The sequence below is a fragment of the Pongo pygmaeus genome, chromosome 1 (assembly GCF_028885625.2).
Source record: "Pongo pygmaeus isolate AG05252 chromosome 1, NHGRI_mPonPyg2-v2.0_pri, whole genome shotgun sequence".
NCBI lineage: Eukaryota > Metazoa > Chordata > Mammalia > Primates > Hominidae > Pongo > Pongo pygmaeus.
Genome location: NC_072373.2, coordinates 82,387,276 through 82,413,975, shown reverse-complemented (window position 1 = coordinate 82,413,975; position 26,700 = coordinate 82,387,276). Strand labels below are relative to the sequence as shown.

The 26,700-nt window shown below is 47.8% G+C and overlaps 1 protein-coding gene across 1 annotated transcript in view; it reads left to right on the top strand.

Annotated features, from left to right (window-relative positions):
- The window catches only part of RCSD1 (RCSD domain containing 1), a 74,809-nt gene extending 49,273 nt beyond the window's left edge, over positions 1-25,536 (top strand). Inside the window, exons 2-7 of the mRNA XM_054442694.2 lie at positions 4,362-4,463; positions 5,890-5,979; positions 9,428-9,499; positions 13,485-13,688; positions 16,514-17,257; positions 23,963-25,536. Of these exons, the coding sequence (XP_054298669.1) occupies positions 4,362-4,463; positions 5,890-5,979; positions 9,428-9,499; positions 13,485-13,688; positions 16,514-17,257; positions 23,963-23,995 (1,245 nt within the window). The 3' untranslated portion in view covers positions 23,996-25,536. The remainder of the gene's footprint in view (positions 1-4,361; positions 4,464-5,889; positions 5,980-9,427; positions 9,500-13,484; positions 13,689-16,513; positions 17,258-23,962) is intronic.
- Positions 25,537-26,700: the final 1,164 nt, after the last annotated feature.

The following is a 26,700-nucleotide window of genomic DNA, read 5'->3' as shown; positions in this document are numbered from 1 at the left end:
TTCTATGGTGGTCTTTTTGAAGTGATGATTTAAGCATGGTCACACTAGAAGGGGTGGTCCCCTTCAGTTCTGGAGGAGTGAAGAAGCAAACATACCTCAGATCTTTGAGGTTCTGGGCTCTGGCCTATTTCTGGTGAGAGGGAGAAACTTCCTTTTGGCCAAGAGCATAGTTCTTCCAGCCCCACACTAGGCTCTCTCACTGCATCTTCTCTTAAGCTGTAGATGATGAGGCCTTCCCTGGTGCCTTGTTTCCCTAAACCATAGCCCAAAGGCTGGGAGATACTGACACCTTGGACCAGCGTGGAGGGTGGAGAGACAGGGCAGAGCCTGGGAAGCAGGTAGAGCCTAGTCTGGCCTGTACATAAAGGTCTCATTATGTGGATGGTCAGCAGTATCCAAACTGTGTTTACGCAACATGGCAACAGCAGAGGGGAAGTTCCATGCTGTCCAGACACAGGGGCTCCTCAGTTCTCAGAAGAAAGTCCCATAGAAATAGAAAGTAAACATCAGAGATGATTTTCTCCTGGCCTTGGCAAAGTCAGGCCAGACAGTAACCACAGGTATGGTTTCTGCGTTACCTGGCATGGCCCAGCTGGAAGGCAGCAGGGAGGGCTTCGTAAGCAAGACCTGGGCCCAGGAAGATGGAGTGCAGGCCTCCGATCTGTAAAGACAAGTGTGAGCTAAAGCAGGGCACAAAGGGAGATGAGTGCAGAAAACAGATCTAAGACATGGAAAATGGCCCAAGAAGAAAGGACAAGCTGAAGTCAAGGCAATGACCAAGACCTAGAGGGTAGATGCTGGCAGGGGAGGGACTTCCATCTGGGTATGGTCCATAGGGGTGAGTTGAGGGTGTCAGTGACTCTGTGAGCAGGTACCCAGGCCCTGACACCAGCAGACCAGTTCGGATGGGAGGAGGAGGAGGAAGAAACCAACCTTAGATGAGCCCTGTTTTTTTGTTTTTTTTTTGAGGCAGAGTCTCTGTTGCCCAGGCGGGAGTGCAGTAGTGCAGTGATGTGAGCATGGCTTACTGCAGCCTCAACCAACCGGGCTCAAGCGATCCTCTCTCCTCAGCCTCCTGAGTAGCTGGGACCATAGGCACACGCCACCACACTAGGCTAATATTGTATACAGATGGGCTCTCTCTTTATTGCCCAGACTGGTCTCAAACTCCTGAGCTCAAGAGATCCTCCTGCCTTGGACTCCCAAAATGCTGGGATTCCAGGCATGAGCTACCATGCCCAGCCAAGTACATGCTATGTTTCAGGCTCTGTGCTAAGTACTTTATGGACATCACAGGAACAGAGAAAGAACATTTAATCCAGAGAGGCTGAGGGTGTCTCAGGAAAGTCTGGGAATAGGTAGAGAAACTGAAGTTCTCAGACCTAACAGTCAAGGTGAGGGTATGGCCTTAGCGGGACTGCCATGAAGAGCTCCTGGCCCATGTCTGAGGTGGTGTGGTGCTGAGCACACCGGAGGGGGGTTAGCAGCTGTACCTGCCAGAACTGCAAGGCAGAAATCCAGGCAAGGCGTCAAACAGGCTGAGCCACCAGCCCCGATTCATCCCCAAGACCACACTTCTTCCATTGCAGCTATGCAACTCAGAGGCTAAGAATAATGTTGAGATTTGTATAGCACTTTAGAGTTGCCAAGGCATTTTCACAAATGATGCTACTTAACTGATATCCATTACTGGAGTCTCAGGAGTTGGAGTCAGATGTTTCACAGATTATCCTGTTTGGCCTGTTCTGTGTGACTCTGGCTGTCACTTGCCTTCTCTGGGTTTAATGTGCCCGGAGGGCAGACGGTAATAATCAGTCAGTCTTCTGCAAAATAGGATGGGAAGTGTCTGGAGAGGGGCTGATGGTGAGAGGATCTGCCAAGCTTCAACAAGCTCTGGAGTCCTTAGTCTAAAGAAAAGCCATTCACTAGGCTCCAGGAAAACAAACTCAGAGGTAATAGAATCTTTCCTTCAACCCAGCTTTTAAGCCCTAAATGCTTCCAGAAGCCTCAGAGTTCTCTCACTTCTGAGCCCCTTGCCAAGGCTAGTTTTGAGACAGGGAAGTAAGGGAGGAGCTTTTGATTCCTATACAGCTCTATTTTTAACTGGAATTTATCTTCCTGCTCTACCAGTGATTGGCGCCTTTGAAACTGAGGTAAAGCGCACTGTCAGCAGGACCCAAGCATAAATAGCAGGGGACAGAGAGACTGATCTGTGATGTGGGCAGGAAGTTAGACAGATGGACAAACCAATCAGCCAGTGTCTTTGCCAAGAACAGCTCAATTAATCACACACTGTCCCCAAGCCTCTCTCTCGTTCCATTCTCTGACTTCCTTATGTGGCAAGTGTGAGCGTAAAACGGGTCAAGTCTAGGAGCCCTTCCCAGTGGGGAACTCACCAGGGTGGAGCCTCGCACTCCTCGGCTTTCCCCCAGCATCATATGGGAAATCTGGCATCTTGAATAGAGGTGAATCCTTTTATATCTTTATGTGAAATCAGCATTTGGTGTTTAGGCTGGGATGGAGATGAGCTTGAATTATAGCAACCCACAGTAAAGGGGTACCTGTCTTTTCCTCCAGAACAGCCGTTTGCAGATCGGAAAGTCCATGGCCCCAGCAGTTCCTTCAAATCCCTAAACTAAGCCTTTTTTTTTTTTTTTTTTTTTTGAGACAGAGTCTCATTCTTTTGCACAGTCTGGAGTGCAGTGGTGTGATCTTGGCTCACTGCAACCTCTGCCTCCCAGGTTCAAGCGATTCTCCTGCCTCAGCCTCCCGAGTAACTGAGATTACAGGCGCACACCACCACACCCGGCTAATTTTGTATTTTTAGTAGAGATGGGGTTTTACCATGTTGGCCAGACTGGTCTCGAACTCCTGACCTCAAGTGATCAACTGCCTCGGCCTCCCAAAGTGCTGGGATTAGAGGCATGAGCCACCGTGTCCGGCCTGTCAAAGCCTTCTTCTCAAAGCTTTGCCCCATTAACTTAACTTCCCTGCCGGAAGTGGCTGGGGGGTGAGGAGATCTGCCCCTCCCTTGCTGCAAGGGGACAGCGTCTTAGAATGACTAAAGTTATTTACTTTGGAGGGAGCACCCAAATAAGAAAGCTTGGAGACACCACTTTTAGCACAAAAGGAGGCCCATGGAAGAGTGTGTGTGTGTGTGTGTGTGTGTGTACAAGGGAGTAAGCTCGCTGCTGGAGGGAAGCATCCTTTGTTTTTGTAGACCACGAGAGCCAGGGAAAGGCAGAGATGGACTTTCTCAGACAAACTGCTGCTCAAATCCTCCCATTTTCAGACTAGACGTGAGGAGGGGAGGTGAAGGGGGAGTTCGAAGTCTGTGTAAGAAATGCTGCCATCATGGTGACAAAAGACAAAAACCTAATGTCTCCGGGACTGGACATGTAAAAAATCTTATTCAAACCAAGTGGTTATGTAGGCCTCCTGTAACAAGGCAGAAATGAACTGTCCATTTCCAGCATCACCGACTTACTCTGTGCGTCTTGGTGACAAATGGTACGTGAGAATAAATGGTGTCCTGGGGTGCATCTTGTCCTCTTCAGGGAACCTGGGGGCACCTCAATGGAGGGACAGCCACGGTAAACTGATGACCGCACTGGAGGCAAGACTCATCGCCAGTAACAATAACAACCACCCTTCCAAAGCACTTGCGATGAGCCAGGCCTTGTCCCAGCACTCTGGGTATACAGCAAATCATTTAATCCACAAAACAACTGATGAGGGATGTGCTACAGCCATCCTTGTCAAGGCACAGAAAGGCTAAGCCATTTGCCCTGGGTCCCCAAGCTGGTAAGAGATGGAGCAAGTCAGGGCTTGAATCCAGGCAGTTTGGCTCCCATCCACTGTGCTATCTGCTCTTGTGTCACTTATTTATTAATTCCACAAACATTTACTGAACACTTCTTTACCCATGGCACTCAAGTAGGGAACATAAGACACATATATATGTGTTTCAAGTTCAATAAAGGGCATTTGCTCACCCTCGTTCAGGAGGTAAGGAGACTTGTACACTGTCGCAGACATTGCCCTTTGCCAGTGGGGTCTTTGAGGAATGAGAAAATTGGACCTGTACTGCCTCTGACATCCCTGGGCACCCCTCCAGGATAGAACCACCTTTTGTTTGTCTCCAGGTCCCCAAAGCCACACCCAGGACCAAAAGCATTGTAGATATTCACTAAATGTGATTGACCGAATTTTTTAAGTCCTTGAATGCAGGAGCCAGTTGGATAATGCTGTTAAAATACCTCACCGGCACAGCAGTCCTGCTTGCGGCCACAAAACAAGTGCCTTGCGTGGCATCTGGTACCCATTTGCTGATTAACTGTTTCTTCTCCTCGATTTGCCAGGAAAGACCGGCAGAGACCAATGCCAGTGTGGACAACTCGGCGTCCCCCTCGGTGGCCCAGCTGGCCGGGCGGTTTAGGGAGCAGGCGGCTGCAGCCAAGGAAGTGAGTCAGGCTGCTTCAGAGCAGCCTCTTCGGCAGGGGGCAGGAGGAAGGGGAAATCTGGTCAGGCCCAGCAGAGAGGGAGGGAGGAGGCTTGGTAGTTACCAAATTAGGAAGAGAAGCCAGGGGCTGGAGGGGTTTCTCTGAATGTGAGGAATGTCTCACTGCTGCTGTGCCTGGGCAGAATCTGTCCCCACCAGGGTGAGGCTTGCACTCTGGCCAGGAGGAATCAGACACAGGGCAGAGATGGGCAGCTGTATCCATTTCCATCTTGATCATCCACCTATACAGACTTAGATCTCACACAGCTGTGCCAGGCCTGGACTGTGTCAGAATAAAGAAGTTCCTACAGCCAGCTCCTACCCTGTAGCCAGAGCAAGGCAAGGCTGGGGCAGACTCCAAACTGAGAATTGAGAAAGAAGAGAGGACTTGAAGGAAAGCACATTCAGATAGGAAACCAGGGATCAGGAAGGAAGAGCGTCCGGTGACCAGTAGAGGAAAGTGTGACAAGGGAGGGTCTTAACTTTGGAGAGATTTGGGCTAGATTTTCTTGAGTCATGCAGTGTGAGAAGCTCATTAGAAGTGAGATGAGGGGGCCGGGCACGGTGACTCATGCCTGTAATTTCAACACTTTGGGAGGCCGAGGCAGGCAGATCACTTAAGGTTGGGAGTTTGCGACCAGCCTGACCAACATGGAGAAACCCCATCTCTACTAAAAATACAAAATTAGCCAGGCGTGGTGACACATGCCTGTAATCCCAGCTACTCGGGAGGCTGAGGCAGGAGAATCGCTTGAACCCAGGAGGCGGAGGTTTCAGTGAACCGAGATCATACCATTGCACTCCAGCCTGGGTAACAAGAGCGAAACTCAGTCTCAAAATAAATAAATAAATAAATACAAACAAGTGAGATGAGGGAAGGGTGTCCCAAGGTGGAGAGAAATCTATCGTGGCCCCTTGGGGCAAGTGAGTACTTATTTGCCTTGCATTTTAAGTGCACTATTTTGGGGTTTTGTTTTCCCATCTGAAAGATCAGGTTCATAATTTCTAGACAGTATAGGCATGTCATAAAGGATAAAGAAGATAGCATTGATCTCAGATGCTGGCACTGCCTGAAAACTGAATGTGATTCAGGTCGGGGAATCTCAAGTAAAAGAGGATGTTCTAGCAGGAAAGGAAATGGAGCGGAGAGGGTGAAAGTCAAAATGGGTAGATGGTAAATAGAATTAATTTAAATAATAAGCGGGCTGTCCCAAAGACACGCCGTTCCCTTCCTCCATTCTTAAATATTCCTACACTTCCCTAACATCTTAACATTCCTAAATCCCTAAACCTTCCTGAAACCAGTTTCCACTTCCTTGCTCTTCCTCCCTGTTGCCTGATCAGTGCTCTCTTTTTCTCTGTGTGTCTGTCTGTCGCCCTCCCTCCAGACACCAGCCAGTAAACCAACCCGAAGGAAACCGCCCTGTTCCCTCCCCCTGTTCCCTCCCAAGGTAGACCTGGGCCAGAATGGTGAGGAGGTAAGTGCTGCTGTTGGGGCTCAGAGGATGCTGTGATGGGTTTTCTTTCCCCTTCTTGGAGGAGGGGGGACCAAACTCATACTTTAAAGCTCAGACTCTGTGCAGGGAATTTCTCCATTTCAGAGTGAATCTCCTCTTAAATGTTTTGTGAATCCTTTACTTTGGAAACCAGGCTCTTCCCTGCTCCTTTTTACTGAGGCTCCTTTATGATTTCTCAAGGACAGGAACACTATTTTCCAAGCCTGAGAATTTTAGCAAAGAGAATGGGTCATATATTATTAACAGACCCAATTCAGGAGCCAGGAATGTTCTGTTTTATTCCCAGGTCTGACTTAGGTGATCCTGGAATAAGGTGTGGAGAAGGTACCTAGAAAGGGGGCTACACTTACATGGGTCAGGACAGAAGCATGAGAAAACCCCGTGGTTCTGCAGTATCCTTGTAAAGCCTGGCTATTGTTCAAGATCACTGGAAGAAAACCAGAGCGCACAGGAGGCCTCGTTGCCCTCAGATATAAATAGCCAACGTTACCAACATAATAAAGGCTCTGGTATCATAGATCATAGCCAGTAATAGGTTCTTATTCTGCATATTCTCCTATCTTTATTTATCTAATTGTAGCTGCAGGAGTGCCTTCTCCACACCTTATGCCAGCAACCCATGAACCTTCACTGTGGTCATAGTCTGTGCCAGAAATGGATTTGTATGTTCTGTCATCTCACCTGGGAGGCCAACCCCAAAATACAGCAAGCAAGCCAAAGACAATGTCATTCCCGAATCCCACTTCAACAACCTCTTTATTCTCCCCTTCTTTTTGGGGGACCAGCATCCTGACAATAGCCATTAGGTGCCCTATGTGAACTTGGGCAAGCAACTTAATACCTACATTTTCTCATCTATAAAGTGAAACAGCTGAAATAGATCAATGGTTTTCAAGCCTTTTTGTCAACTAAGGCTTATAAGCAGAAGCCCACAAGATAAAGCAGAAACTCATCGTTGCCCCAGGTCAAGTGAGATGGGGGAGGGGAGGCCTGGAGCCCCAAATGCTCTCAGAATACTCTCTCCCCACTGACCAAGGGTCTTATTCTTGGACGAGAACCCCAAGGAGCACAGTTTAAAAACACTGAGGTTTTCCTTGGGTCTCTTCAAGTGCCAACAATATGATTCTGTGGCTTTATGGGGTCATCAGCCAGTGCTGTGACCAAACACATACCAACAACTTCTCTTTCCAGAGGATCAACGTCTCCTTGTAATCTTCAACCTCTGGGCTCGGTGTCTCCGCTGCTGTGCAATGGGTTGAGGTTATGGCCACTCAGAGCTTAATGTGAGGCTGCCCCCTGATAGCCTGGGCTTGGCCCAGGAGAAGTCACCGCACCATACCGAATCGGTTTTCTTATTTGTGAAATTGAGGACAAAAACACTAACCAGATAGATCAGGGAGGCTAGCTAGGGAAATTTCATCCCCTGGAGTAAAAGCAGAGGGAGTTAGGCTAGTGATTGGGTTAAACAGCTCCATCCTGGCAGCTCTGTGGAAATGCATTCACAGGTTTCACCCCATGGGGCACATCACCCTGAAGTTAAATGGCTTATAATGGCCAAGGGCTGGATAAGTCCAAGGGTGGATTTTAGAAAGTCCTGCCTGGAGTGACAGGCTGCTCGCACATTGAAAGGACACTACCTCCAGGGATCAATGACTTTTCGTGGGCTTGAAATTCACATAGAAGCAGGGCGTAGTGGCTCACACCTGTAATCCCAGCACTTTGGGAGGCTGAGGTGGGCAGATCACGAGGTCAGGAGATTGAGACCATCCTGGCTAACACGGTGAAACCTCATCTCTACTAAAAATACAAAAAATTAGCCAGGCGTGGTGGCGGGCGCCTATAGTCCCAGCTACTCGGGAGGCTGAGGCAGGAGAATGGCGTGAACCCCGGAGGCAGAGCTTGCAGTGAGCCAAGATCGAGCCACTGCACTCCAGCCTGGGTGACAAAGCAAGACTCCGTCTCAAAAAAAAAAAAAAAAAGAAAGAAAGAAATTCACATAGAAATAAAATGAGCAGCCTGCTTTGTCTGGCAGGGCTAATTGGAGGCTGCTGTCCACATTTCTCCTTCCATACTCCTGTAACTCAGCCTGCAGAATGCTCTAATGCTGGAAACCTTGGGGGCCTGCAGGGAGGGCCCCAGTCAGGCTACCCCTCGGTTCCCAATGCACAGTGCCAGGAAGGGTCATTTTATCCCTGCCCCGCTATGCTTGCTCAGGTCTGAGACAGTGGGGTCAGCCGCCTGACAGCACCTGCTGACTGCAGGGCCCCTCCTGATGGCAGGGTGACCAAGAGTTACTCCTCTCTGGAAGAACCAGCCAAAGGGGTGTTTAATGCAGCCACAGATCCTGCCTCCTCTACTCAGAAAAGGCTGAAAAGCATTCCCATCTGGAAATTAGTCCGTAGTTTCTAGACGTGGTAATAATTTCATGTAAATACAGCTATATATATACATATATAGGGATGGAAGGCTGGTTTTTCTCCACCGGATTGTTAATCTCAGCCACTTGCCTGAAGCCCCTTGTTAAACCGCAAAGGAAATGATGCCACCTGCTGTCGTTTCCAGGAACTGCACTAGAGGCTTTTTGGATTCTTTCTGCTTTGCAATTCAAATCAATAGGGTTTTATGGAGCATCAGCTGGGTCCCCAGTGCTGTACTGTGGTTAAGGGGCAGGGTCCACTGAATTTCCACAGACTTCAGAAATCAGTGGTCAGCTGGGGAAGAGAAGAAATAATATTACTTGAAGTCAGCTTTATCAGCAAAATTGTTGCTGCAGTTTCTAAAAGTTTCTCTGAAAACCCCAGCCCATGTGAAATTTCCTTGTAAAGCACAGAAACCAAGGGCACTTCCACTGGGGCTGGAAGCTCTTTATACTCATCCTAGATAAAAAGCTCCTTGAAAGACTGCTATAGGAACATACCCGACAGTGAAGACACATGGAGGCAGAGGCAGCAGGAGTCCTTAGAATCATTTATTCCCGCCCGGCTGCATCTTGGTAGAGGAGGCTGAGGCCAAGGGCATCATCTGGCTCCTGCCAAAACTAGAATTAGAAGGAGTGGGGATCCTGTAAGTCCAGCCCATGCTCTCCCTTAGTGTTGGGCTGTAAACAGATCACGAGGAGTTCAGTTGAGTGAGCCTCCCTCCTTCCATCACTAAAATACAATCATCTCACATTATAAATATCTCAGAATCTTCTCTGATTCTGATTCAAAGACCTTGCTGTGGTGGGATGGGGAGGGAGGGGGAAAGCTCACCTTGCCCAGGCCCTAATGAGGTATGTGGGCTGCTGAACTAATGAGAAAGTGGCAACACCAACTTCTCTTCTCCTTCTGCCTGTTGCTTTTGGGTTCCAACCAGAACCCCACTTTCCTCACCTTACTTATCTGGTTGTTTTGGTTGATTTGCTCCATAGAAATCACCACCCAATGCGAGCCACCCTCCTAAATTCAAGGTCAAGAGCTCGCCTCTGATTGAGAAGCTTCAGGTAAGTGCAGAATTCATTGTCTATTGCTACCTTTTATCTAACTCCACTTCTTATCCAAAATTTGCATGACTTTGAGGCTCATAGGGGTAGCCTATGTGTCACCTGGATAATTGGCCCCAGTAATCAGCCAGTGATCAAATTGCAGTAAACGATAAGGATCTCACAGCCCTGCCTGAGGGAAAAGAACTAACATAAGGACCACATCAAGCACAAGCTCATGTATTTGACATTTAGTGTGGGGGTTGATGGACAACAGGATGCCTCAAGAGTCTGTATGGGACTGGGCTCACCCCTATAATCCCAGCACTTTGGGAGGCTGAGGCTGGAGGATCACTTGAGCCCAGGAGTTCAAGACCAGCCTGGGCAACATAGTGAGACACCATCTCTACAAAAAATTTTAAAATTAGTCAGGCATGGTGATGTGCACCTGTAGTCCCAGCTACTCTGAAGGCCTAGGTAGGAGGATCGCTTGGGCCCAGGAGGTTGAGGCTGCATTGAGCTGAGGTCGCTTCACTACACTCCAGCCTGAGTAACAGAGCAAACTCCTGTCTTCAAAAATGAAAAGAAAAAAAAAAAGAGTCTTACAGGAAAGGACACCATAGTTGCAATAAACACTTCTGAAATAGCCAAGCCCTCTCTCCCAAGGCCTGAATGTAGCCACAAACCATTTCAGCCCTGCACAGGGCTGGTGTTCAGCTGCTGCACCCTGCACCAGTATGGACAAATTTGTTGTTTGGGAAGCATCCTGTCCAACCTCTCCACCAGTAACCCTGTGTGCCCAGAGCCCTCGCCTACCATGCCCAGGGCTGGCTGGCTCCCTGGGACTATAATTAAGCAGGAGACACTGGCCCTGAGCTCACAGTCTTGTGGAGACAGAGCTTTCACAGGTGATATAATAAAAGGAGCTAACGCCAGAGATCTCTACTGCAGGTCACTGCCCAGCTCCTGCTGCTCAAGACCAGGGTTTCTCAGCCTTGGCATTACTCGAGCTGGATAGCGTTGTTGCAGGGGCTGTCTCGTGAACTGCAAGATGTTTAGCAGCATCCCTGGTCCTACCCACTGATGCCACTAGCACTCTCCAACAAGTTGTGACAATGAAAAATGTCTCTAGGCATTGTCAAATGTACCCTGGGGGCAAAATCGTCTCCTACCCCTGATCCCAGGTGAGACTCACCATTCTAGAATTTCAGAGCAAGAAGAGAGTGGAGTGGGCCAGAGTAATTAATGAATGTTTTATGAAACACCTATGTCCTTAGCCCATCCTTAAGGGATGGGTGGCTGAAAAGGAGGGAGGAAGATGTTCCCCGTTGGGGAATGACAGAAGCTAAAGTGCAGAGGAAAGGTAGGCATGTTATGTCCAGGTGGGGGCTGTAGGAGAGGCTCCTGTTTTCACCCCACCCTCTGTCCAGCCACCCAGGAGAAGGAACAAGGCTCTTGTGCACCATACCTCCCATCCAGGCCCAGCTAAGAGCCCTGGCTCACCAACTTCATTCTGAAGGCATCAGAGGTGTCAAGACGAATAGCCACAGCCTCTGTAGTTCCCAGCCATAGGAGAGCCTAGGGATTTGGATCCCAGCCTGATTGGGGGTTAAGGCAAGCATCTCTGGTTTCTGGCCATAAGCCTACCCTGTGGAGGGTGGGGAGGGCTCTGCAGTGTCTACCTGAAATTTAATTCAAACTGAGAAGCCCTGATTCCACCCAGCTGCAAGAATAGGGTGGTGCTACCTGTCACTCCAGGAGGCTGCAGGGCTGCTAAATAAGTAACAGGGGTTTCTCAGAAGGGATCCCAGAACTCCAGCACCCCTCCTAGCATCCAGCTGAGGGATGTAGCCCCAGACTCCTATCTCTGCCTCCCTGTAGCCCACCCTACCCCTCATTCAAGTACCAGAAACCAGTTACCAAATGTTCTGTACCCTGTAGTTTTGGACCCATTCCTTTTTCTAGTCATTAATGAGTCTTTTGGGGAAACACAACAACTTGAGAATGTGGTTTGGATGTCTGGTTGTTCAATCTCATTAAGATTGTCAGCAATAGAACGACAACTTAGCCAAATCCCACAGGAACCTTTCTTTGTTGGGAATATGTGGGAGAAACAGCTAAGAAATGCATCGCCAGCTAGATTTTCTTCTAACTATTCTACTGAATGAATTATGAACTGGGGATTTTCTTTTTTAGGATAGCCCAAAATTCACAATTCAACTTTTCTGCTGACTATCAACGTCCATTTTATTTGCAAGCAGTCTTACAGAGGGAATTTCTCTGCTTGAAATTTAGAGAAGAGCATTTCCTTTAAGGTCCAGTGAACCCCCTCTGCCATGAAGCCCTCTCAGCCATGCCAGCATATCAACCTGCACAGCAACTATGCTCCAAATCCTCCCCTGGGTACCCCCCATATGCTGCTTTTTTTTTTTTTTTTTTTTTTTGAGACAGGGTCTTGCTTTGTTGCCCTGGATGGACTCAAAGTCTCAAACTCCTGGGCTCAAGCAATCCTCCCACCTCAGCCTCCTGTGTAGCAGGGATTACAGGCACACACCACTGCACCCAGCTTCATATGCTGCTTTTTGACATGGCTGGGGCTAGTATGCTGTTTAACTTTCATATTTTATATATTGAACTCTTACCATGACTCAGTCTTGTCTGTATGATACCTTCTTTCTTAAGATCACAATGAAAACACTAACACCCTTCTAAATGTGTGCAATGCTTTCAAGTCTGCAAGTCCTAAAGTATACGTAGGAGTTCTCCAGGACAGCAGAGTCTGGCTGGTGGGAGGTGGGAAGGTGGCCAAGGGGAGCCGGGAGGGAGAGGGTGTGAGTGTGGGGTAGGAGAGAGTACACAGGGACCAGATAGAAAAGACTTTGGAAGTCAGGCCAAAAGGTTTGGACAGACAAAGAATCTGAGATTCAGAAAGGCTGTTGGACTTGCTGAAGGCCTGAAGGTCACACTGCTATTAAGTGAAAGATCCAGTATTTAAAGTCAGATCTGTCGGTATGGAAAACCCATGTACTTCCCATTGCACCGTCTGCCCCTCACACTCCATCCCTTCTCTGTGAAGTCTCAAAGCGGCTCTGTCTCCTGGCTCGGCACTGCCACAGAGTCTGCAGGACGCAGCTCTGTGGTGATTTGGGAATGCAGAGGGCAGGAGAAGCACCCTAGATGGCCTTAAAGAGGATCAGACTCTCTCGCACTTTCTCCCCTTGAACTCCTTCAGGTATCTGGGACCACCTGCCTCCTCCCCAACCAAACTCAAGACTCCCTGAGGCTTTTGTTACCTTTGGGTGACTCTCCCATTTGGCTGCCTTTCATTTTGATCAGGTCACACCTGTAGCTTGATACCCCAAGTGGTGGTTCATACTATGGTGTGTCCTGCTGCCTTCTTCCTGGAGCTCAGTGGCCCACTGTGTCCACCACTCTGCCGTCTATTAAGAGGGAACCTGATACCTGGAGGCTGAGGGAGAATCAGACCCGGTGTGAATCTCAGGGCAGATCCCTTAGCCACTTTCTTGATTGTGCAATGAGAACAAAGCTGAATGTGTGGGGTTGCTGTGGAGGACACAGCTACACGTGCCCGGCAATAGTAGGCATCCAGTGGGAGTGAGTACAATTGACTCTGATGAGGAGGCGATCACAGAGCCTGACTTCCTGTGAGATCCTGGTGCCACAGGTGCTCCTGGCAGTTGCTGCTTTGCCACTTTGTTGATAAGTTGAGCTTGTTCCGGGACATTTTTGTTGGATCCTTGTCAGTGCTGGCTGAGCATTTTGGAATGCAGCCTGTGGCAAGCCAGGTAGCAGAAGGAGGATAGAGTAGGCAATGCTGCCAAGAGCAGGCCATAATGGGACAGTGGATAATGGGTTGGGAAGTAGCATGAAAAGCCTGGTGTTACCTAGTCTCAACCAGGCCTGAGGCCAGGTAACCAGCAAGCTAAAGTAGAGGCTCTCATCTTCTCCCTAGTCCTATTTGAAATTGTTCATCTTTTCTTGACAGGCCAATTTAACCTTTGACCCAGCTGCTCTGCTGCCTGGGGCTTCACCCAAGAGTCCTGGACTCAAGGCCATGGTGTCACCATTTCACAGCCCACCTTCTACCCCCAGCAGCCCTGGTGTGCGATCTCGGCCCAGCGAGGCAGAGGAGGTGCCTGTCAGCTTCGACCAGCCCCCTGAAGGCAGTCATCTGCCCTGTTACAACAAGGTAAATTCTAGCTCCAGTTATGGCAGTGTGTCTGTGGAAATGTGGGCACTGGCACCCCTGAATTTTCTCTACCCTGTTGTCCTGGAGAAAGGAGGAAACATTCGGAGTTACCGTCAGAGCTGCGTGTTAACCCAAGTGAAATTTTTCCTCTCCTTTGCAAGTGATTCCTGAACTAGGATCACCTTCTTCCTCGACTGACTGGCTCATCTCCCCTCGCTGTAACTGTGCCATTCAACCCCAAGACAAGCCTGGGGGATGGCGTGCTCTCTCCTTTGTGGAGAAAGGTATGGAAATTCAGGACTGATCCTAGCTGCATAGTTCATTAATGTCAAAAGCTGAACGCAAAAGCTAAAGGCCTGATCAGTGATTTGCACAGAATGCTGGGCAGCATCCCTAGAACTCCAAAACGTCCTGTCTGGCCTGGTGTGAATAGTCCTAAGTGTCCCAGTGCGGACTCAAATCATTCTTCCTGCAGCTTGCCCCAGTTAAAGAACATCCAAACTGTTCCCTTTGCAAAAATGACATGGCAGGGTGCATTTCTACAGATGCAACCTGGTCCTCTGTGTGAGCTTTCATCACATCCCTGGCCCTGCTGGGAGGAGGTAAGGATCAGAGATAGGGGCCAAGCAGGTAGCCAACAAATGTGGGCCAGGGCCAAGCAGGGCCCAAGACTTCCGGGGGTCTGGTGCCAGGGAATGCTAAATGGGTGTGGCTTTAAAATTAATGATGGAGAAATGAGATCTTCTAGGCCATTCTAGGAAGTCCAGCTAGCAAAAAAAAAAAGTCAAATGTGTAAAAACAGGGAGGACTCAAGGAAATAAGCTAGTGGTAAGGAGGGGTTCAGGCAGGCTTGAGCCTGCCAGCTAGGGCCAGAGTGGAAGTCCCCCAGCCAGGGTGATGGAGACCCCTGAAGGCAGAGAGGAACCTTCAGAGAGAGCCGCATCTTCTCACAGCGTGAGGCAGGGAGGGAGGAGCTGCTGCCTCGTCATAATGCCTGGAGGCTTCAGCCTTCTGACAGCAGCAAGGGGAAGTTATTTTGGAACCCTGCTGGTCATGAGGGCTGGGGCCTTGATACCTTCCAGAGCTGGCCCAATCATGGTCTCAGGAAAGGGCTTGGGAGGCCCTGATAAACCAAGTATTCATTCCATACTTCTTAGATGGGGAACTAGGATTGATGAATACCAAAATGTAAATCAGTGGGAAAATAACATTTACAAAAATTTATTTTACATACTAATTTTTTTTTTTTTTTTTTGAGGCAGGGTCTTCCTCTTGTCACCCAGGCTGGAGTGCAGTGGTGCGATATTGACTCATTGCAACCCCCACCTCCTGGGCTCAGGCAAGCCTCCTAGTAGCTAGGACTACAGGCATGCACCACCACGCCTTGTTTCGTATTTTTTGTAGAGACAGGGTTTTGCCATGTCTTCAACCAGGCTCCTGCAGCTCCTGGGCTCAAGTGATCTGCTGGCCTATGCCTCCCAAAGTGCAAGGATTACAGGCGTGCACCACCACGCCCAGCCCACTTACATACTGATTTTTAAAGGATGCATCACTCTAGTAGGTAGGGTATCTGATGTGAACATTTCCATTGCACCTTTGACTAAGGCTGATGAGCTGAGAAGAGGCCTGATTCTGAGATTCACATGCTTCCCAGAGAGATCACCTTCAGGCAGCTCTGCTGGTACTCCTGAGAAACAGCTTCTGACAGTGGTGGACCTGAGTTCTAGAAGCAAAGGAATCTGGCTGCTCAGGTTTCCCAGTATCAGCCAGCTTCATGGGGGACGGGAAGGGCAGAGTTAGGCAAGAGAGGAAGCTGGTCACCAGGTCTCCAGCTCAGCACCCCAGAGGTCCCTGCACCAGGGCCTGGCCATCAGCAGGTCTCTAACCCTCTTCTCAGTGCAATTCATCTTTGTCAAAGTATAATTTTCAAAAGTACAATTTTCAAATTTTTCAAAATTTTACAGTGCAATAAAATCATAAGTTATCTTTTTTACTGAATGGAAAGCATTTTGCATCTTCACAAGATAAAAGTCTGACTCTTATGCAAAATAGAGAGAGATTTTATTCAATATGTCAATTTATGAGGAAACTTGTAAGATGGTAAAACTTACTCAAACAGCATTTGAAGAACTGGTTATTTATAGACAATTAGACAATTTCTTTTTTTTTTTTTTTATGCAGGGTCTTTCTGTGTTGCCCAGGCTGAAGTGCCGTGATGTGATGACAGCTCACTGCAGCCTCAATCTCCCAGGCTCAAGCTATATTCCCATCTCAGCCTCCCAAGTAGCTGGGACCACAGGCATGCACCAGCACGCCCAGCTAATTTTTCTTACTTTCAGTAGAGACGGAGTCTCGCTATGTTGCCCAGGCTGACCTTGAACTCCTGAGCTCAAGCAATCCTCCTGCCTCAGCCTCCCAAAGTGCTGGATTACATGTGTGAGCCACCATGCCCGGCAACAATTTTTTTTTTAAGTGTCAGGATAAAATTGCCAAATTAGACACCAAACTGGTCAATGTTTTACAGTGCAATAAAATCATGAGTTTTTGTTTTTGTTTTTTACTGAATGAAAAGCATTTGCATCTTCACAAAATAAAAGTCTGCAGGTCACCATGTGATCTCACAATCCTACACGACTCTAACCTATAATAAATAGCAAACAATGATTCGTTCTCCTGGAAAATTAAATAGTCCTTGCGTGGACTTGTGAAGCAATGCACCAGACTAACACTGAAAGTGCATACAGTCCTTCTCTTGGCCTTTTTTTTTTGGATAATTTTTTCTTATTAAAAGTTTTTGGATAATTTTTCTTAACACTTTCTTCTAGGTGCGGACGAGGGGCTCAATCAAAAGGCGCCCTCCCTCCAGGCGATTCCGAAGGTCACAGTCAGACTGTGGGGAACTTGGAGATTTCAGGGCGGCGGAGTCATCTCAGCAGAACGGTGCTAAAGAAGAGGATGGGGATGAGATGTTGCCATCTAAGAGCAAGGCCCCAGGATCCCCTTCGTCCAGTGAGAGAGCAGCAGGAGAGGGAGTGAGAACCCTGGGACCTGCTGAAAAGCCTCCTCTGAGGAGGTCACCCAGCAGGAACGAGAAGCAGGAGGAGGACAGGGCCACAGAGGAAGCCAAGAACGGTGAAAAGGCCAGGCGGAGTTCAGAGGAGGTGGACGGCCAGCACCCGGCCCAAGAGGAGGCCCCGGAAGCACTCCAGACCTCTGGCCCAGAGGAAGAAAATAGGTGTGGGAGCCCCAGGGAGGAAAAGCCAGCTGGAGAGGAAGCAGAGATGGAAAAGGCTACAGAGGTGAAGGGGGAGAGGGTGCAAAATGAAGAGGCAGGACCTGAACATGAGAGCCAAGAAACAAAGAAGGTGGAGGAGGGAGCTGCAGGGAAGGAGACCCCCCATAGTCCCCCTGGAGGAGTGAAGGGCGGAGATGTCCCCAAGCAGGAAAAAGGCAAGGAAAAACAACAGGAGGAGGCAGTGCTCGAGCCAGGCTGCAGCTCCCAGACCAGCCCTGCCCAGCTGGAGACCAGCAGTGAGGTCCAGAGCGAGCCAGCAGTCCCCAAACCGGAGGTAGGTGGCCTGGCTCATTCACACACAGAAGGCAGTGCCAGGGCCAGTGTGTGCCTCTGTCACATGTCCTGTTCCATACAGTCCCTTCATAAATCAGTTCAATATGCAGAAACAAAGGTGCCAGGCTCCTGCCTCGTGCCAACTGGTTGGAGAAAGGCTGTCGCTGAGGCTGAGGGGACAAAAGGACACAAAGGGGAAGTGTGTCTTCTGCTCTTGCCAACTTCTCGCTGACTTGGAGTTCTGGCAAGCTTCTGGGTGTGTGTAGAGTGACCGAGCCTTGGCACGGCTCAGTAACTGAGGCCTGCAAGCATCTATGGAAGTCTGCTGAGTGCAGGAGCCTGGGCGTGCTGCTGCGGGGGATCCAGAGATGAAAAAGAAAGGGGAGCTCCTTTCTAAAAATCATCTCAGTTTAGCACATGAGACCAGCAGCTCTTTCACGTGCATGAACAAGGTGGAATAGGGCAGTGGACAGGGGGCATTCCTAGGGAAGCCCAAAGTGCAAGGGTAGCAGAAACAATTTGTGTGTGGATGGGACAAAAAGTTGGGGATGCTTCAGGGCCAAGGTAGCATTTGAGTTGGCCCTCAGAGAAAGAGGCTGCATGTGATGTTGGGACGTTCACTCTCTCAGGAATTGGGCATCTGCTGCACATGAGGAGGACGGGGTGACTCCCTGCCTTCCTGCCCGGGCCTGCACTTACTGGCCCTTTCCCCCACACCTGTCTGCTCCCCACCAGCTCCCAGGAAGCCTATCTTGAGCTCACCTATCTATGCTTTAAGAGCAGAACCAGCTCTGCAGAGTCCCTAACAATCTCATCAAGTCAGTCACCCACAATTGTTTCCCCCTTCGCTTTTGTTAGTGCATTCATTCATTCATGCGTTCATTTACTCACACCACTATCAGCTTCCTGCTACAGTAGCCTCTTTTTTTTTATTTGTTTGTTTTTTGTTTTTGTTTTTGTTTTTTTTGAGAAGGAGTCTCGCTCTGTTGCCCAGGCTGGAGTGCAGTGGCGCAATCTCCGCTCACTGCAAGCTCCGCCTCCCAAGTTCACGCCATTCTCCTGCCTCAGACTCCCAAGTAGCTGGGACCACAGGCGCCCACCACCACGCCCGGCTAATTTTTTGTATTTTTAGTAGAGACGGGGTTTCACCGTGTTAGCCAGGATGATCTCGATCTCCCGACCTCGTGATCCACCTGCCTCGGCCTCCCGAAGTGCGGGGATTACAGGTGTGAGCCACCACGCCCAGCCTTACAGTAGCCTCTTTTCTGGCTTCCTGCTTCCACTTTTTTTTCCCCTTGCCTATATAATCCATTCTCTGGACAGCAACCAGCAGGTTTGGTTTGTTTTTTAGATCAACTGCTCTTTGCTAAAATTACTCACCTCTTGTATTAGGGTCGCCATAAGGCTCAAAACAATAGAAATATACTTTCTTACAGTTGTACAGTTCAGGCCTTCAAACTTAAGTTGTTGTCTGGGTTGGTTTCCTCTAGCAGTTCTGAGGGAGAATCTGTTCCTCTCCCCTAAGTTCTGGCAGCTGCCTGCAACCCTTGGAATTCTCCCTTGCCTCCTCTGGTTCCTGGTGGCTGCTGCAGTTCATGGCATCTCTTGGCGTCTAGATGCACCACTCCAGTCTCTGCCTCCATCTCCATCACATGGCCTTTCACTGTTACTGTGTGTCTCATAGTCCGCCTCCTCCCCCTTGTAAAGATGTCAGTCATTAGATGTAGAGTCCACCCTAAATCCAGAATGATCTTGTCTTGAGATTCTTAGTTACATCTGCAAAGAACCTTTTTCCAAATAAGGTCAAATTCACAGGTACTATGGGTTTGGATTGGATGTACCCACCTCTCCCTGACTCTCCCCCTCACTGTGCTCCAGCCACGCTGAGGTCTTTTGTTCTTCAAATACAGCAAGCTCATTCCCACTTCAGAGCTCTATCCTTGCTGTCTCCTGTGCGTGGGACATTCCTTCTGATCCTTACAGGGCCGCTTCTTACCCACGGCTCGGAACTCAGCTCAGATGGTCCCTTCTCACTGAGGCCTGTCTGTGCCACTCAGTCTAAGCGGACCTCCCTCCTCCCATCAGTTACTCTCTCCCAGGATTCTGCTTTTATCATAGAACACATCACTATTTGAAATTCTCCTCTGTATTTTTTAATTGTATTTCTCTACTCCTTTTCCTCACTGCATCTCCAGCACCTGCTACAAAACCTGGAACATAGTAGGTTCTTTAAAAAATCTTTGTTGAATGAATAAATGAATTTTAAAAGAAGACAGAAAATTGTCTGACCCAAAAGAAATAATCTCTAATGACAGAAGTACAGGTATAAGAGGAATTGATGTGTTTAGGGGATCTCCTGGGGCCCTCACATTATTCTCACTCATTCTAGATCAGGGAGAAAAATGTGTGAGTCCCAAAGACTCATAAAGTATGACTGAGACCCCTGGGTTAAGTTGTTAGGCAGAGGTGCTCCAGATTTCTTTAACACCTTCCATTCTAGTGCCGGGTGTGGTGGCTCACACCTGTAACCCCAGCACTTTGGGAGGCCGAGGCGGGCGGATCACGAGGTCAGGAGATCGAGACCATCCTGGATAACACAGTGAAACCCCATCTCTACTAAAAATACAAAAAAAAATTAGCCAGGCGTGGTTGTGGGCACCTGTGGTCCCAGCTACTTAGGAGGCTGAGGCAGGAGAATGGCGTGAACCCGGGAGGCGGAGCTTGCAGTGAGCGGAGATCGCGCCACTGCACTCCAGCCTGGGTGACAGAGCAAGACTCCGTCTCAAAAAAAAAAAAAAAAAAAAAAAACACTTTCCATTCTAAGTAAGCAATCTTTAGTTTTAGGACCTTCTGGAACTGAGAGATTCCACCAGGTCTAGAGAAGGCAAATACATGCCCCAACCTGTTAGTCCTTTTTGAGGATGAAGTCACTGGGTCCAAGTAGTCACCTGCCAGTGGTTGCAACATCTTATTTTCAGGTTAGGAGACACCTGCCTTGCCAAGAGACCTCCCCATCTCACTGACAGCATCTTCCAATCCTGAAGGGTTGAAAAGTCACTTTGGCTGAAAAGCTAGTAGGGAAGAGGGCTGTTTCAGGGAGGTCTCAGGTAGAAGAAGTCTTCCGGCAGGAACTCCAGGAGCTCTGGGACAGGCTCACTGGTAATCTCTCAAGCCTTGCCACTTCCATATTCCCAACAGAGCCTTGGGCAGGGGAAGAGACTGCCCAGCAACCTCAAGAGCACGCTCCTCCCAAACAGGCAGCTCAGGTGGAGAAAGAGTAGCTCCACTTCCACCTCTGAATGGAATGAGAGGAACGCTTTTCCTTTGACACCACTTAACCCAATTGCCTAGTTTCTTTTTTTTTTTTTTTTTGAGATGGAGTCTTGCTCTGTCACCCAGGCTGGAGTGCAGTGGCACAATCTCAGCTCACTGCAAACTCTGCTTCCCAGGTTCAAGTGATTCTCCTGCCTCAGCCTCCCAAGTAGCTGGGATTACAAACCTGCACCACCATGCCAGGCTATTTTTTGTATTTTTAGTAGAGACAAGTTTTCACCATACTGGGAGGCTGGTCTTAAACTCCTGACCTCAAGTGATCTGCCCACCTCAGCCTCCCAAAGTGCTGGGATTACAGGAGGGAGCCACCATGCCCAGCCTAGTTTAGAGAGAGAAAGAAACCAAGGCTCCAAGAGAGGACAGGAGTTGTCCACGGTCACAGAGCTCAGTCAATGTTGATATATTAGGCACCTGCCCAATCATCAGAATAAACTGCTTACAAAGCACCTGTGCACGTGTGCATAATTTGTTTAATCTGGAAGACGGCACTGTCTCCAGTCCTCCCTGTTCCTCTTAAACCAGGTCAAGGTCAGAATCAAAATGCCTGAGTCACTAGTGCAAAAGGAATCATCAGTAAGAACAATTACAAGGTTGACCCCTTGAGTTACGGGCTTCTTCAGGCACCCATGTCTGTCCCAGGTCTTTCCTGGATCCCCTAGAGGCAGCACACATCTCTAAGCAGTTTTCTAACCCCCTAACCTAATTCTCATCTTGTTCCTCTGTTGGTAGAAATAGATTGATCAGACAAACTAATTATGGTTGCATTCATGCAATCAGCATTTAACAAGCACCCGTTATCCCTACCACTATGTGAGATACTTGGAGTCAAAAGTGAAAAAGACAGAGGCATAAACAAATAACGACAAGGCAGAAGAATAAATGGGATTCTGCCCTAGAAGGGTGCTATGTGAAGCACAAAGGCTGGAGCAATTTGTTCTTCGAGAGAAAACAGGGGAAAGTTCCAAAAGTATGCCAAAGGCATCAGATGTGTGAAAGCACTATAAAGGGTCACCTTACTGTTAGGTTGCCCCTCACAAGTGTTTTAACATATCATACTGAAAGAAGGAGCCATCCTGGGGATTTCAGTCATAGGCAAGCTGGACGTATCAAGTCACTGCACTTAGGATTCTGTTTATAAGGAAAGGTCGCCCTGGAAAGAGGGCACAGAATCAGATACAACTCTAATACTTCAAATAAATTTAGCAAGTGTTATCCGGGCTCGGTGGCTCAAGCTTGTAATCACAGCACTTTGGGAGGCTGAGGCAGGCAGATCACTTGAGGTCAAGAGTTCAAGATCAGCCTGGCCAACATGGTGAAACCTTGTCTCTACTAAAAATACAAAAATTAGCCGGGGGTGGTGGTGCGTGCCTGTAATCCCAGCTACTCGGGAGGCTGAGGCAGGAGAATCGCTTGAACCCAGCAGGTGGAGGTTGCAGTGAGCTGAGATCGAGCCACTTCACTCCAGCCTGGGTGACAGAGACTCTGTCTAAAAATAAATTAAATAAATAAATAAATAAGTAAAAATTTATCAAGTGTTTCTCAAACACTCATTTTGTATCCAGTATTGTGTAGGGCACTCAGCTATGCCAGAGACTAACTTACCCAAACAAAGACATTCGAAATGTTTGGACATCAAATCTGAGACTTTGCTGTATTAACAATAAGTGCTGACTTCTTAATTGCCTGATTCAATTGCTTTCCAAGTCATTCCCCTTGGTTTCTCAACATTTGATTTGAAATTCTTTTCTCCCTGAGCTGATGAAATACATCCTTCTCTTGAGAATCCCCTACCTTTGTGACTTTGTAGTGTTAACATTTTTCTTTCTTTCTTCTCCCTCCTGGTTAACTGGCAGGTCAACAGACTCAGTTCTTGGCCCTATTTCTTCTCAGTTCTTTTGGGGACACACTCCCTGCATTCCCACCTCAATCATCCCTCAGACACATTAACTGTCCTTGCCAGAGATCACTCTGTCTCTCCTCCTTCTCCCCTTTCCCACCCTCCGCTCCTCCTTGATCCTCCTCAGCCCCGAGCATGACCAGCGCTTTGTGGGAGCTCAATCAATAATGGAATTGTGGCCAGGCACAGTGCCTCACACCTGTGATCCCACTATTTTAGGAGGCCGAGGCACGAGGATCGCTGGAGCCCAGGAGCTGGAGACCAGCCTGGGCAACATGGCACAACCCCATCTCTATGATGATACCAGTGCTAGCCTTTCTTTTCTATCTCTACAATCACAACTCATTCCTAACAGAATTCCTGGTCTCCAGACTCACCCTACACATCATTGCCAATTCCTCTTCCTATAAATACCATAGGTTGTCTGCTCCCCTATCCCAACCCCTTTGATACTGCCCATTGGAAAATGGAGTTCATGCTCCTCCATGGGCTGGGCTTTGCCACATGCCTAACCTTCACTGTCTCCATGCTCCCCAATAGTGGGGCCGGGGCTCCAGCCAGCCTGCACCCTCCACCATTCTGCAGTAGGCAAGGCATCTCCTCACCCACTCCCACAGCCTCTTTGCCCAAATGCCTGCACTGTGGGCTGAAATTGCCTGCAGCCCACTTTAACCCAGCCCTCACTGGTACCTGGAAGTCCTCTCACCACTCCTCTATCTTCCCCTCCACAGGCCTTTTCTGATTGCTCTGAGGACAAATGCCCCCCTGCTCAGTATAATCCATTAGGATGGTCCACATCACACCCCACCTTGTACTGTGGTTACATTCCCAAATGTTTCCATTTCTCAGCTAAAGAACTGATGGGGACGAGGCTGGAGTCCTGGTACAGCTCCTAGCACAGAAGGATCTCAAAGTAATACCTTCGGAATGACTGTTGAATAAATAGCTACTTTACTGTCCTTTTACTCAAGTATTAGTCTTTTATTTTCAACTCTTTCTGTCCTTTTTCCATTTGTATGCTGCCTAAGAATCTTGAGCAGTGTTTCAGGAGAGCACATTGAATGGGAATGAGTGAATAGGTAAGAGGCCAAGATAGAGGGAACTCAGGCATCAAGAGGTAGGCAGGGTCACTTAGTACTTGACAACTCAAGCTCTGATCCCTGGGTTAAAATCCTGACTTCACCACTTACTAGCTGTGTGACCTAGGGGAAATAACCTCTCTGTGCCTTCATTGCCTCACCTGTGACAGAGTTAATAAAAGTACCTACCTCATATTGCTTTTGTGAGGATTAAATAAGTCAATGCATTAAAAAAAAAAAAAACTAAGTCGGGCACATAGCATTCTTATGACTATCATTCTTACTATTACCCCTACTGTTACTATTATTGCCTGATCCAGCATCCCCAAGGAGGGATGCTGAGTGTCAGGATTTCCTCACCATTTTCCTAATTAATTCTTTCCTCCCCTGTTCACAGGATGACACTTCTGTACAGGACACTAAAATGTGAAGAACAGCTCATTGTGCCCCAGTGATAAAGTTGCTGGACACATCCCTTTGCAAGTAGCAGCAACAGTTGTAGCAGCAGCAGACGAAGCCATTGCAGAGCTAGAATATGCTGAGTGTCTGGAGTCAGCCTGAAGACACAGGGTGGATTGTTTCCTGGCCTCCACATCAAATGTTCCCTTGCAGATGGAGACTGAATCTGAGGGCAGCAGACTTTTATCAGCTTGAGTTTATGTCATTTGATGGACTTGGTTAAACAACAACAACTTACTTAAAACAATGTACTGTGGCTATGAGTCCCCAGGGGCACTGGTCAGCCTGTGGAGCCCTGGATGCTATCCACACCCACCTATCCCTGCAGCCGACCTCCAAACTGAGCTCTAATTTAGCTGATCAGATTTTGCTTGGGTAAAGTTCCCTTTTATTGTTCTAAAGTGTTTACGGTTCTCAAATATCAGTTAAAAACTAATTTTAGGTGGCCATAAACATAAAATAGAAATCCTGTAAGTTACAGAAAACCCTAAATTGTATCAAAACCCTAGAGACAACTTTTCAACTTGATCCGAATTTGAAGTGGCCAACCAGTCTTTAAAACATTGGACTAGAAGAGATAATGATTGAAACATTAAAAAAAAAAAAAAAAAAGTGCTCCATTCGCAGGAGCTTTTCCTGCCCTGTGGTTTTCCAGTTGGTGACCACCATGGGAGGTCGCTGGCTCAGCTCACTCCTTTCTCCCACCCTTGAGAATGTGGAGAACTGCCATGGAGAGGCAGAACAGCAGGAGGTTTCATGTCCTGCGTTGCATCTCCTCCTGAAAGAAAAGCAGTGATACCTGAATAATGCCGGCTCTCCGATTGATCCTGTGAGGCTGAATTTGCATTTCCAGAATCCTTGAGCATGGATTAGATGTTTCCTGGGAGGTGCCTTGAGTGCCATCTTGTGCAAGCTACATAATTACAACATTTTTCTTAGTTTCCCTGGGAAGCTTTTCTTGACTCAACAGCCCAGGTTCTTCTGCCCAACACAGGAGGAGTGAGTTGTGGTCTGTAGTCTCTTCTCATTGGGTAGCTCTTGCCTTAATATTCTGTTTGGTGAGTATAGGGGGTTCTGCAAGGGACAGGGGGCCTGACTACCCAGTCTTTGACTTATATCCTCTCCCCTCTTCATGCACTCCTGCTGAAAAATGTTAATCCAAATACACATTTAAACTTAGGGTCGGTCCTTATTCTGATTTGAGTATTTTAATGTCTCAATGTGCTGATTTGGTAGTTGGAAGAATTATTCTTCTGGAGGTCTGTTAGACTACATCCTATGCTGACTTCAGAAAACAGTCTCTCAGACAAAAAGGCCTTATGTCACCACTGGTACCTCAGTTTCCTCATCCCATTTACAGTTTTTCTAACTCCAGGGTAGTGTTTAGTGTTAATATTTGGGATATATTTTTTTTCAAAACTGTTTTTAAGTAGTTTGTAATTTGTAACAAACTTGTAACCTGGTTGGGACTGATATTGTCATAGCTATGATAAACTTTGGATATTAGCAGAATTTGGGAGATGTGTGTGTCAATTATTTTGAGATCTATAAACTTGTCTGTCTATCTATCTAGCTGGCTAGCTTCCTATCAATCTAGCTACTATCCATTTATTGACAGAGAAGTCTACCCCTAAACAATACTTGGTTTTATTTATATATGTCTTTGGGTTGTTTATACACATGCACTATCTGGGCAAGTACTTTGTGAATATGTGCATGATTGTGAGTGTGTGATGAAAAGGGCCACTTTTCTTTACTTGAGGAAGGCATGGAACAGAAAGTATGGGATTTAGATATGAAAAATGAAACTGCATTTTTCTTCTGGAGGGTCTAAACATAGGAGCAGATGAGAAAGGGGCAGTAAAAATGACAAGAATGTGACATTGCGGGACCATGCTTGTGGGCATCAAAATACCTTTCTATCCCCCAAGTCTCCTGTTAGTCACATTATTTGGTGTATTTTGTGAAAAAAATAGAGGCCCCATTCCCAGGGCTTGTTCATTAATAAAGGGGGCTCTTGGCAGGGAACTCATGAAGTACAGGGACTGATTTTTGTTGGTGCTGCAGCCCCACTGCTTAAAACTCTCCTTTCTCGAAGCAACCATGATCAGGTGTTTTATTTGTATGGTTGATACTGGAACTTCTAAATTTGGGATTAAAGACATTCATCTGTGTCTTAGGTAGCATAAAGTTATTAACAGGCCAGGAAGACCTTGTTTCTTTCAGGCTTCCATAATGGGTTTGAAAGAAAACACGGATTCTTCTATAGCAACAGAGTTAAAGAAATAATCATAGTCATTCTTCCAGGATCTTTGTAGTCTAGCTTGAATTTCAAACTGTGTCCTTCCTTACTCCAGAGACGGAGCAAGAAAAAAAACCTGGATGCTTTGAAGGGATCTGCCACTATTTAAAAGGGGGTTAGGATTCTGTTTCAGCTGCATGTGGAACTAGGTAAGCTTCAGTGGCCTCAGAACTCCAGGCCCCTCACGGAGGTCACCCTGAACAATGCCCAGTTTTTCATGCAGGTTTTGTCCTATGACCAGTTAACTACATGTTCAATAAATATATGTCAAAGAAATAAATGCGTGAAAAGGCAACCAGTTCATCATCTTCTGATTAGGTTTTCTTGATTAGGGATGTGTTTAGTACAGCTGAATGAATAAGTTCACCCAGCTG